The sequence below is a fragment of the Bubalus kerabau genome, chromosome 1, assembly GCF_029407905.1.
Source record: "Bubalus kerabau isolate K-KA32 ecotype Philippines breed swamp buffalo chromosome 1, PCC_UOA_SB_1v2, whole genome shotgun sequence".
NCBI classification, from domain to species: Eukaryota; Metazoa; Chordata; class Mammalia; order Artiodactyla; family Bovidae; genus Bubalus; species Bubalus kerabau.
In genome coordinates, this window is record NC_073624.1 from 265,396,265 (window position 1) to 265,408,542 (window position 12,278).

Below are 12,278 nucleotides of genomic sequence, written 5' to 3' on the forward strand. Positions count from 1 at the left end.
TGTTGTGGAACTATTTCACTATTTTAACAATCAAAAGAAAAGTGAAAGTGAAGTCGCTCAGTCATGTCCAACTCTTTGTGACCCCATAGACTATAGCCCGCCAGGCTCCTCCGTCCATGGGATTTTCCAGGCAAGAGTACCGGAGTGGGTTGCCATTTCCTTCTCCAGATCTTCCCAACCCAGGGAGTGAACCCAGACCTCCTGCATTGTAGGCAGACATTTTACCATCTGAGCCACCAGGGAAGTCCTTAACAATCAAAGGGTTCTGTTAATACCCCTTAGGGAATCTTGGAGGAAAATTTCCTGCAGGGCGCCCCCTGCCTCGAGGACTGTGACGAGGAGGCCTCCGGGATAGGGCCCCAGCGGAAGCTATTTTGCAGAATGTAAATGGGGCCAGAATATGAGCTGAGGCCTTCACACAGCTAGCTTATACATTTCTTGAATAAAGAATGTCTTTGTATCTTCCAAAACACCCATCACAGAGCCAGGCCTGTTCAGGGAAGGTCGTCCTGGAAACTCTGATAACCTACCTGCTACGACCTGAGGCACAGTGCCAGAGGCCTGAGGGACACACAGATGAAGAAAATGTGTTTTCTGCCCACCATCTGATAAGGGAGAAGCCAGTGGCTTCTGGCTGAGACCCGGGAATGTGACTGACTGGCTTCAGCTTTCCTCAGCAAGTTTCTGAGAAAAACTGAGATTCTGTAGCTCCCCTTGGAGTTACCAAGAAGCATCAGTTAAGGAATTAGTAAAGAGAAGTGTGCATGATTTGCTCACTTGACCCTTGGTCTTCTTTCTGTAAAATGAACATACTGAGATCTATCCTTTTTAGGTTATAAGCATTATAATTTAAATGAGACAGTGTGGAAAATCCTTTAAAACTAGGTGCAATACAAACATTAGGTATACGTGAGCCTACAAAAAGATAGCTTTCTTTAAAATTTGATACTGTTCTAAATGGAGAAAATTCATGTTCGAGAATTGAATAATATTGAATTCATTCATTTTAATTTCTAAATTTTGGATAAAAGAAGAAGTGAGACAATTTTCTATCAAAAATAAAGTTCACTTCTACTCCCTTTCCTCCCAACCCATTTTTTAACTCACTTCCTGCCTAAAAGGGGCAGGTTCACCCACTACATTGTTGATGGCGTGTGCATGCTAAGCCGCTTCAGTCATGTCCAGGTCTTTGTGACCCTATGGACTGTAGCCCACCAGGCTCCTCTGTCCATGGATTCTCCAGGCAAGAAGCCTAGAGTGGGTTGCCCTGCCCTCCTCCAGGGGATCTTCCTGACCGGGGGATTGAACCCACATCTCTTCTGTCTCCCTCATTGGCAGGCAGGTCCTTTACCACTAGCGCCACCTGGGAAGCCCAGTTCAGAGAAGAGCATGCCAGGAAGAACAGAGCCACACGGCCCTCCCCGGAGCCCACCACCTTCTCCACGCCTCTTCGGTCGTTCTGGACGGTGTTGTAAGACGTGTACACCCGGGGCTGTTTCATGTGCTCTGGCTGGGAAGAGGTCCCGTGCAGGATCAGCTTCCAGGTCACGATTCTGCCTTCGTTTTGCATTCTTCCAGACTAACGAATAAGCATACACAATGTTAGTGTGGGTTCTGAGCAGTATAAAACACACGGCTTCAAGATAGCTGAGAGATTTTATAGTGAAAACCTAACTTTCAAATTCTGTGCGTTCTATGTGTAGAGCTCTGTGTACAAAGACGTAAACCACTAGACTGACTCTTGCGATGAAAACGAGTAGTTGACAGGTTCAGAGATTTACAAGCTGGTTGTTTTTAATTTAAAAAGGAGAACTCTCTGCGTGAACCTTCTTTTCTATATTGGGTGTGTTCTTGAAAAGTTGACAATCCCTTATATAATGGGAATTATATTTACCAATTATCAACTTGTAGAAACATTCCATTGGAATGAAAGTCTGGAGTATTATAAATAGCCTTCAACACTGAGCAGTCCTTAAGAACTGTATATTTGTGGGAATAATAATTTTTACAGGCTCGACAATTATGTTAAAAATAATGTGCTAAAATCTAAAATATCTAAAAAAAAAATACAAACTCTAAAACTGTAGTCAGATTTTGCAAACTTGATATAAAACAATCCCATCTTGGTTAACAGATTTTCTTAGTTTCCTTGTGGTGACATTGAGTTAAAGAATGGAGCCCAACTTCAGGAACAGAACCATCAACTAAAAACATTTTCTTCTGCCCCCTATGAGGGCAGAAATTTTTACCACTTCCATGGCTAAATCACAATTTTAACAGTCTTAAGGTGAAAGCTATTCTCTGAGAAAAAAGTAACAATGACTGTAGAATTTGTATTAATTTAATTGACATCTTCAAGGATTTAAATCATTTATTTTTGAAAAGTTATCTAGACATTAAATCTGGTGCTACTGATACTTATAACTGCTAGCTCTGGAGAACTTGAACCCGAAACACCATTCATTTATATGCTCACCTATAGAAAATGCTGGAGAAATGATATAAAAATAAATGACTCAACTGAATTTGAATTTTGCTCGACACTATTTTTAGGGACTGTGTTACAATTATAGAAGAATATCAGAGTGTTAGCAAACAAAGAAAACAGAAATACTTTTGCTTGTTTCATAACTGAAATAAAACAAAAAAATCATATTAAATAAAATATCTTGTCTAACAAGTAAACTACTTCTAAATAACCACTGTGGTAAATATTGTTAAGGGTTTCTTTATATAACCCCAGCAGATGTTAGTCGCTCAGTCATAACTCTTTGCAACCTCATGACCTGTAGCTTCCCAGGCTCCTCAGTCCATGGAATTTTCCAGGCAAGAATACTGGAGTGGGTTGCCACTTCCTCCTCCAGGGGATGCTCCTGACCCAGGAAAGGAACCCCCATCTCTTGCATCTCCTGCATTGATAGGCAGATTCTTTACCACTAGCACCACCTGGGAAGCCTTGACCCCAGCAGAGTGTCATAGTAAAGCTGGTGTAGCATTTACAACCATGCTTGTGAATACAGCTGATTCTGGTGTCTGAGTAGCTCATGTGGCTGGCTGTGTTCTGACATGGAAACATGTCAAACAAACACAGTCTGTCACGATGTGTATCAAAATGTTTTTTCTTCCTTCTTACATGGCTGGTGCCTACTTTTTTTTTTTAATTATTATTTTTATAGCCAAGTGGGCAGAGCTTAAAACATATATACCTTCTCCTTGGCCTCTCTAAGGAGTGATCAAAGTTCCTTTGGGTCCTTACTGATGGGCTAACTTTAAAAGTGCTTCTGAGTGTTTAAAAGTGAGCTTGTGGGTCAGTAGCCTTTCATTCATACTTACCATGTCTGCAATTCGCAAAGTCCAAGTGCCTATGGGGTTCTCTCCCCACGTGTGAACAGACATGAAGTCCCAGTTCTTAAAGCCATTGGGAGAGGTGTCCCGCTCTCTTTCAGCCAACAGTACAGTGCTGGTTCCTGTTTTCATGCAAGAAACACAAGTTAATGTGTGTCCTGACAGAACCGATAGCAGGATGCACTCCAGCGTTTGATAACTGAAAAAGAAAGCGGGGAGACATAAGCCTTCTTAATTTCCCTTTGAATATAATGCCAGGATGGCAACATGCCCAAGGGAAAAAAAGGTTTATTCCCAGTACGTAGTGCATTGCCTGGCATATAATAAGTTCTCAGTAAATATCCTAGAAAAATACATAATGGCTGGATATATTGAATAAGGTTTATTTGAATAAGAACTCAGAGAACTATGCTTATGAACTACATTGAAGAAGAGGTTCAGAGACCTAACATACATATTAATGGAACTATCATTTTGAAATTTAAGAGAAAAATTTTAAAATTTAATAGATTCCTGGGTCTATAATGTAGCATAGACATAATAAAACCATGTATAATTTACTAATATCTTTTGATATAAAAATTCCTAGTAAGAGTTACTGTAAATTTTCACATCCAAGTTCTCTATAGATCAGTAAATAATATTTTCAAGAGAAAATGTCAGTGAAAAAGCATTCTACCAGTATTTGGGGCCAGTTCCCAGATATTAAGAAAGCACATTTCCAAAATTAACAAAGCCAGCTCCAAACCTCTAGTAAGTTCATATTCTAGAAGGATGTTATAGAGATAGCTCATCTTTTTCATACATCACTTATAGGAATTGAATTTAGTCACTTGAATCCTATTAAAGTATAAAAAAGGATGGGGACAGCTTCTCCTAGTTGGATTGTAGCTTATATTTCACAAACTACCACCCATGATCTTGTTTGATTTAATAACTTTTCAGGAAAGGACAAATATCAATATATCATATCATATACCCTTAATCTTGTAATTGCGGAAAATTTCTTTAGTCTTCTCAACTCTCATAGATCAGAATTCTCAGTTTTTTAATTAATTCCTTGGGTGTGTCTGATGTATCTGTCAGTTTAATTATTAGACTAACTTTGACTAATGAGAGAAATGAATGATATAGATCAGTGACGTGGGAAAATGAACACAGTTTCAAAATGCATAACTCAGAGGGTTTATTAATTGGTATTATCTGAGTAAATGTCATTCTTCGCCTATCTAAGGATCAGTTGAAATAAACAGGGTAGATAGAGTTCTGATGCCAAAAAAAATAAAGCATATTTTTTAAGTCCTGAAAGTATCTATTGAAAGATTTAGGCCTATATATAAGCAAAAATCAATCATTGATTTGAAATCATTTAATTTATGCTTAAAAATTTAAACACATGGTTTAGAATAAATTGAATTTTTTTTTTAAACTTACCAGCGGCCGAAGTGAGGGTGACATGAAGGTCTCCTCTGCGGGAATATTCAATTGTTGCTTCAAATTGCACATGTTCCAGTGACTTGATAGCATTTTCTTGACCTTCACAAGCTCTTGTTGGAATTTCTATGATGACTTCTCCATTAGCTTTCAGGGCTCTAAATACATTAAAGAATCATCAGTGAACAAAGTTGCATCTCTTCCTTACATTTTATGGAAATGTGTACACGGCACTCTTAAGTAGATACTCGGCTAGGTGTGTTATCTCTGTTATGAGTAGAACCCCATGAAGACAGACCGATAAATCCCTGGAGGAGGAAATGGCAAGCCATTCCAGTAATCTTGCCTGGAAAAGTCCAAGGACAGAGGAGCCTGGCAAGCTATAGTCCATAAGGTCTCGAAGAGTCAGGACTGAGCATGCAAGCACGTATACATACAGATAAACAGAGCAGAGTAGAAACCCAGAAATAAACCCACCCATTAGACCTGAAACTGTAAAACTTCTAGAAGAAAACATAGGGACAAAGTTTCATGACATTGGTCTTGGCAGTGATTTAATGGATATGATAATAAAAGCACAGGCAGCAAAAGATAAATAAAAATAAACAAGTAGGACCACATCAAAAAGCCTCTGCACAGCAAAGGAAACAGAATGAAAAGGCAGCCTAAGAACAGTAGACAACATGTGATAAACGGCTAATCTCTAAAATACATAAGAACTCCTATAAATTAATAGCAAAAATCCTAACAATCTGATTCAAAACAATGAGCTGAGGACCTGAATAGACATTTCTCCAAAGAAGACATACAAAAGGCCAATAGATACGTGGGGGGCGGGGGACAAAGTTCACCATAATTAATCATCAGGGAAATTCAAATCAAGACCCAAATCAAGATACCTATCAAGATCTGGATGACTATTACTGAAAAAAAAATAAAGATAAAAAAGATAAGAAAAGACAAGTGTTGGTGAGGATGTGGAGAAATTGGAGCTCTTGCACAATTGGTGGGAATGCAAAATGGCACAGCCAGTATGTAAAACAATATGAAACTTCCTTAAAAAATAAAACTACCATATGATCCAGCAATCTCACTTCTGGATATTTATTCAAAAGAATTGAAATCAGGGTCTCAAAGAGTTACTAGCATCCCCATGTTCATTGCAGTATTATTCTTAATAGCCAAGATGTGGGGACAACCTAGATATTCCTCAATAGATGAATGGATAAGGAAAATATGATATTTATATACAATGGAACATTAGCTTTAAAAAAGAAGGAAATTCTGCTATATGTGACAGTATGGATACAACGTGAGGATATTATGCTGGGCGACTGAACCAGCCACAGGTAGATAAATATTGCATAATTCTATTCATACAAGATGTCTAAAATAGTCGAATTCATAGACTCAGACAGTGGAATGTTGGTTGCCTTGGGCTTGTTGGGGTTGCGGGATGGAGAGTTACTAATCAGTGGGCATCAAGTTTCAGTTAAGCAAGATGAGTAAGTTCTAAAGATCAGCTAGCTATACATTGTACCAATAGTTAACAGTTATGTATTGTACACTTAACAACTTAAGGGGGTAGATCTCATGTTGAGTTCTGAACATAAGAGGAGAAAAGTAAATGGTAAGGGACACAAACACAGATATTTGAATGCAATAAACTATTTGTTATGGCATCAAATCCAAACAGGTTTGTCTTCTATTAATCCAAAAATGGTCCATTACTGAAACATACCTTTTTCAGAAATGATTTTATCTCCTAACGCATGCCCTCCAAGCCTCCCACCCTTGAGTATTTTGCGTGAGTGTGCCTTCAGTATAGTTGTGGTTGTCTTGATACCAGATTCTGCTTCTGCACCTAGATGTAGAGGGACAAGTATATTCTAAACGAAAGCCTTGGGGCATAAAGCGGGGTTCTTTTGGAAGTCGGTTTTGGGTAACACTGGTTGGCAAGTACTGCATCTCATCAATTCTAAGATGCATTAAAAAAATTTAACATCTTTGAATTTGGGATGAATTTTAATAAGCTGATGATTTGTAATAGTTTAATTGGCAGTGATTTTTCTTAGTGGTCTATAGGACAGTGGAGCACATTCAGTTCAGTCACTCAGTCATGTCCGACTCTTTGCGACCCCATGAACTGCAGCATGCCAGGCTTCCCTATCCATCACCAACTCTTGGAGCTTGCTCAAACTCATATCCACCGAGTTGGTGCACATTAGCTTACTGCTGTATTGTTCGAGATGGGCTATGAAAGGAAAATACAAGTGTGTTGTTAACATGATTTGCAAATCTTTGGTCTCTGTGACTTCTCACGGAGCCACAGGGAACACTGGCGAATGCCATCCCTATCTACTTCAGAAGGGCAGGGGAGAAAAATTAGGCAGAGTGACAAGCATCATTCTCAAATAGTGCCATGGCACACAATTGTTTAAAATTCCTGGAGACACTTACCTGGGCTCAAAGTCGTTGTCCTTGACAACACATTCCTTCTTCTCAGGCACACTGCTCCAGGTGCTGGGCTCAGCCAAATCCACCAGAGCTTTGGCATTTAGCAGCCCGAATCCAAATCGACTGTTCACCATCAAGCCTGCTCCGTTCTTTTTCCATCCAGGGTTATTGGCCAGTGGGTCATACTCAGAGGTCCATACAACCAAGTGCTGCATATCTCGCCAGGTGAGATTTGGACTGGACAGGAAGTGACCGAAAGAATGTTTAGGGACAAAAAGGAGTTTCCTTGCAAAAGCAAGTGTTAAAAACAAGCATCTCCATTCAGAGATGGTAAGGTGTCTTTTTGCAACTATATCACTATCGGTATGTCTTTCATTCAGAATTAAAAATTCAGTCTTATAAATTATTAAATTTTGGTTTTCAGTGCTGTAGAAATGTAGACCAAGTTCTAATGACTTACACTTGACTGGAGCAAAAATTAAAAATGATGACACTTCCTTTGTGTCCTCCATCCTTATGTTGTCCATTATCAACCTTAGAATTTTCAACATTACGAACCCACATTTGAGGTCTTGACTTAGATTTAGACACAGACTGGTTACCCACTCCTAAATATTTTTTTGTCTCTTTTTTTATATGGCAAAAGTGTCAAGAAGCTCTTAGCGACTTGAGCTCATTCTTACAAGGCACCATGCTGAATAGAGTGGGAATATGCAAGAAAGTAGTTCATGTCTTTAAGAAGCTTCAGTCAGTTCAGTTGCTCAGTCATGTCCAACTCTTTGAAACCCCATGGACTGCAGCACACGAGGCTTCAAATCCAGTAAAAGAACTAAGTCTTTTTAAAAACTGTATCTATTGAATCCTGTATTCATAGCATAATGTATTGTTGGACTTACACCCGTGGTGGATTCATATTGATGTATGGCAAAACCAATACAATATTGTAAAGTAAAAATAATAATAATAATAAAAAATAAATGATAAAAAGGCAAAATATTCAGAGTAATACTTGTTTGGCCAGTAATATAGCATGTAATCAAATTACTTAAAAAAAGAAATAATTCTTTGGGAATGGAAGGGTTCTAGGAAGGCTCTTCTAGGAGGAAATATTTTGAGATGAACTTTAAAGGATGGGTAGAACATTAAGAAGTGGAGAGAGAGAATGAGAGATGAGGCAATGGAACAAAACCTCTGAGCAGGGGAAGTATAGGATATGCCCAGAGTACGGTAACAGTCTGGTTTACTGGAGCAGGGAAGAGGTGAGGAGGAATACTGAGCCAGGTGGCGAGGGCCTTGAATGCCAGGAAAAGGAGCTTATACTTTATCCTTTGGGCAAGGGGGTGCCATCGAGGATTTTTGAGCAATGAAATGGTATAATCAGAAGTCTTGGTAAAATTAATTTAATAGCAACATAAGGATAAATCAGAGGTTCATGGGTGTGTTGGGTCTCTTCATAATGAAGACAAAGCCTTCCCTGATCACCTTATTTAAGATTTCAACTCCCCCCAAATACTCCTGTGCTCTCTTATCTTGCTGTACTTTGTTTTTATTCTTTTATACTGCTTATCATCTAGTAACATACTGCGCAACTCATTTGTTTTGTGTGTTATTAGCATCTGTCTCACCTCCTAGAATCAGCAATGAAAAGGGCTGAGATTTTTATCTTTCTTGTTGTCTGATGTGCACCAACCACTCAAAAGAATGCCAGGCACAGGGTATATGCTGGGTAAATATTAGCTGCTTGGATGGTTGAACGTGTCTAAGTGTTATTGCTGCTGCTGCTGCTGCTGCTGCTGCTGCTGCTGCTGCTGCTACAAAGTCGCTTCAGTCGTGTCCGACTCTGGGCAACCCCATAGACGGCAACCTACCAGGCTCCCCCGTCCCTGGGATTCTCCAGGCAAGAACACTGGAGTGGGTTGCCATTTCCTTCTCCATGAATGAAAGTGAAAAGTGAAAGTTAAGTCGCTCAGTCATGTCCGACTCTTCGAGACCCCATGGACTGCAGCCTCAGATCAGATCAGATCAGTCGCTCAGTCGTGTCCGACTCTTTGCGACCCCATGAATCGCAGCACGCCAGGCCTCCCTGTTCATCACCAACTCCCGGAGTTCACTCAGACTCACGTCCATCGAGTCAGTGATGCCATCCAGCCATCTCATCCTCTGTCGTCCCCTTCTCCTCCTGCCCCCAATCCCTCCCAGCATCAGAGTCTTTTCCAATGAGTCAACTCTTCGCATGAGGTGGCCAAAGTACTGAAGTTTCAGCTTTAGCCTCATTCCTTCCAAAGAAATCCCAGGGCTGATCTCCTTCAGAATGGACTGGTTGGATCTCCTTGCAGTCCAAGGGACTCTCAAGAGTCTTCTCCAACACCACAGTTCAAAAGCATCAATTCTTCGGCGCTCAGCCTTCTTCACAGTCCAACTCTCACATCCATACATGACCACAGGAAAAACCATAGCTTTGACTAGATGAACCTTTGTTGGCAAAGTAATGTCTCTGCTTTTGAACATGCTATCTAGGTTGGTCATAACTTTCCTTCCAAGGAGTAAGCGTCTTTTGATTTCATGGCTGCAGTCACCATCTGCAGTGATTTTGGAGCCCAGAAAAATAAAGTCTGACACTGTTTCCACTGTTTCCCCATCTATTTCCCATGAAGTGATGGGACCGGATGCCATGATCTTCGTTTTCTGAATGTTGAGCTTTAAGCCAACTTTTTCACTTTCCACTTTCACTTTCATCAAGAGGCTTTTGAGTTCCTCTTAACTTTCTGCCGTAAGGGTGGTGTCATCTGCATATCTGAGGTTATTGATATTTCTCCTGGCAATCTTGATTCCAGTTTGTGTTTCTTCCAGTCCAGCATTTCTCATGATGTACTCTGCATATAAGTTAAATAAACAGGGTGACAATATACAGCCTTGACGAACTCCTTTTCCTATTTGGAACCAGTCTGTTGTTCCATGTCCAGTTCTAACTGTTGCTTCCTGACCTGTGTACAAATTTCTCAGGAGGCAGATCAGGTGGTCTGGTATTCCCATCTCTTTCAGAATTTTCCACAGTTGATTGTGATCCACACAGTCAAAGGCTTTGGCATAGTCAATATAGCAGAAATAGATGTTTTTCTGGAACTCTCTTGCTTTTTCTATGATCCAGCAGATGTTGGCAATTTGATCTCTGGTTCCTCTGCCTTTTCTAAAACCAGCTTGAACATCAGGAAGTTCACGGTTCACATATTGCTGAAGCCTGGCTTGGAGAATTTTGAGCATTTTACTTTACTAGCGTGTGAGATGAGTGCAATTGTGCGGTAGTTTGAGCATTCTTTGGGATTGGAATGAAAACTGACCTTTTTCAGTCCTGTGGCCACTGCTGAGTTTTCCAAATTTGCTGGCATATCGAGTGCAGCACTTTCACAGCATCATCTTTCAGGATTTGGAATAGCTCAACTGGAATTCCATCACCTCCACTAGCTTTGTTCGTAGTGATGCTTTCTAAGGCCCACTTGACTTCACATTCCAGAATGTCTGGCTCTAGGTCAGTGATCACACCATCGTGATTATCTGGGTCGTGAAGATCTTTTTTGTACAGTTCTTCTGTGTATTCTTGCCATCTCTTCTTAATATCTTCTGCTTCTGTTAGGTCCATACCATTTCTGTCCTTTATCGAGCTCACCTTTGCATGAAATGTTCCTTTGGTATTTCTGATTTTCTTGAAGAGATCCCTAGTCTTTCCCATTCTGTTGTTTTCCTCTATTTCTTTGCATTGATCACTGAAGAAGGCTTTCTTACCTCTTCTTGCTATTCTTTGGAACTCTGCATTCAGATGTTTATATCTTTCCTTTTCTCCTTTGCTTTTCGCTTCTCTTCTTTTCACAGCTATTTGTGAGGCCTCCCCAGACAGCCATTTTGCTTTTTTGCATTTCTTTTCCTTGGGGATGGCCTTGATCCCTGTCTCCTGTACAATGTCACGAACCTCATTCCATAGTTCATCAGGCACTCTATCTATCAGATCTAGGCCCTTAAATCTATTTCTCACTTCCACTGTATAATCATAAGGGATTTGATTTAGGTCATATCTGAAGGACTGCAGCCTACTAGCCTTAAATACAATTTTAAAACTTACTGCCATTAGTCATTAGAAGTCTTTCATGATCCCAGGCCTTTCCTTAGCTTTGAGACCTGCATTGTTTTTATCAGGCCAGTCAAGCCTTATTTAGATAAAGAAATGCCTAAGTTGCATCCTCCAGGGTTCTGTCTTATCACTAGGTTGTGCAACAGCCAACAGGAGAGTCTGGCTCAGTTTGCTCTTGTCTCCCCAGAGCTGGTCATGGGCTGGTTTAACAATCCCTCGGTGACAACAGGGGGTGGTGCACGCTCCTAAACCTGGAGGAGTCTGCTCCTGGTTAGAATCCCAGTCCTCATAAGAAGCTTTACAAAGTCTGTATCTGGTGGCCTCACGGGCACGCTGCCCTCTGCATGCCAGCCTGGGTGCCAAGCCCACGTATCGCCCTCTCTGAAGGGAGCCGTAGTAGTCAAGGACTCCAGTCCTCCTCTCCCAGCAAGCTCTTTGCATATTTACATTCCTGGGCCTTCTTATCTGAGGTCTTGGGCAGCTCGGCCAAGGCCTCCTGATGGGTGCAAGAGGGGGAAACCTTGAAAACACCTCTCCCCACTGACTCAGTGCCCAGGACTTCTCCACTCCCAGTCTTACCCATCACCCCCATCCTATCCCAGAGTCCAGAGGCTTGCGTTGGCTCCCTCAACAGTGAGACAACAAGCCCCCATGTCCATACTTTTAACCTGACCTTCAACTGGTGCACCTTTCCATGGGAGAGGGTGGGGGGGATGGATCAAGGAAAGTTGGTGTTTTCTCTGGTTTTAGACTCTGGCTTACACCATCATGGTAAGTGATAGAAGGCTTAACTCTTTCATTTTTGGTGTTACTTTAAAGCTGCTCTGACGCCTAGAAGCTTAACATGCCTTCTCTCTGCTCAGCTGAGCTCCTGGCAAATGTCATGCTTCAACCCAGGGAGTGACTGATAGAGCCCTTG

General features: G+C 40.9%; 1 protein-coding gene across 1 annotated transcript in view; it reads right to left on the minus strand.

Moving 5' to 3' along the window:
• PCSK1 (proprotein convertase subtilisin/kexin type 1) overlaps positions 1–12,278 on the minus strand; it is a 45,302-nt gene that overhangs the window by 3,922 nt on the left and 29,102 nt on the right. Inside the window, exons 10-13 of the mRNA XM_055565217.1 lie at positions 7,240–7,473; positions 4,780–4,937; positions 3,334–3,467; positions 1,436–1,579 (exon numbers count right to left, since the gene is read on the minus strand). Coding sequence (XP_055421192.1) covers positions 1,436–1,579; positions 3,334–3,467; positions 4,780–4,937; positions 7,240–7,473 — 670 coding nt within the window. The remainder of the gene's footprint in view (positions 1–1,435; positions 1,580–3,333; positions 3,468–4,779; positions 4,938–7,239; positions 7,474–12,278) is intronic.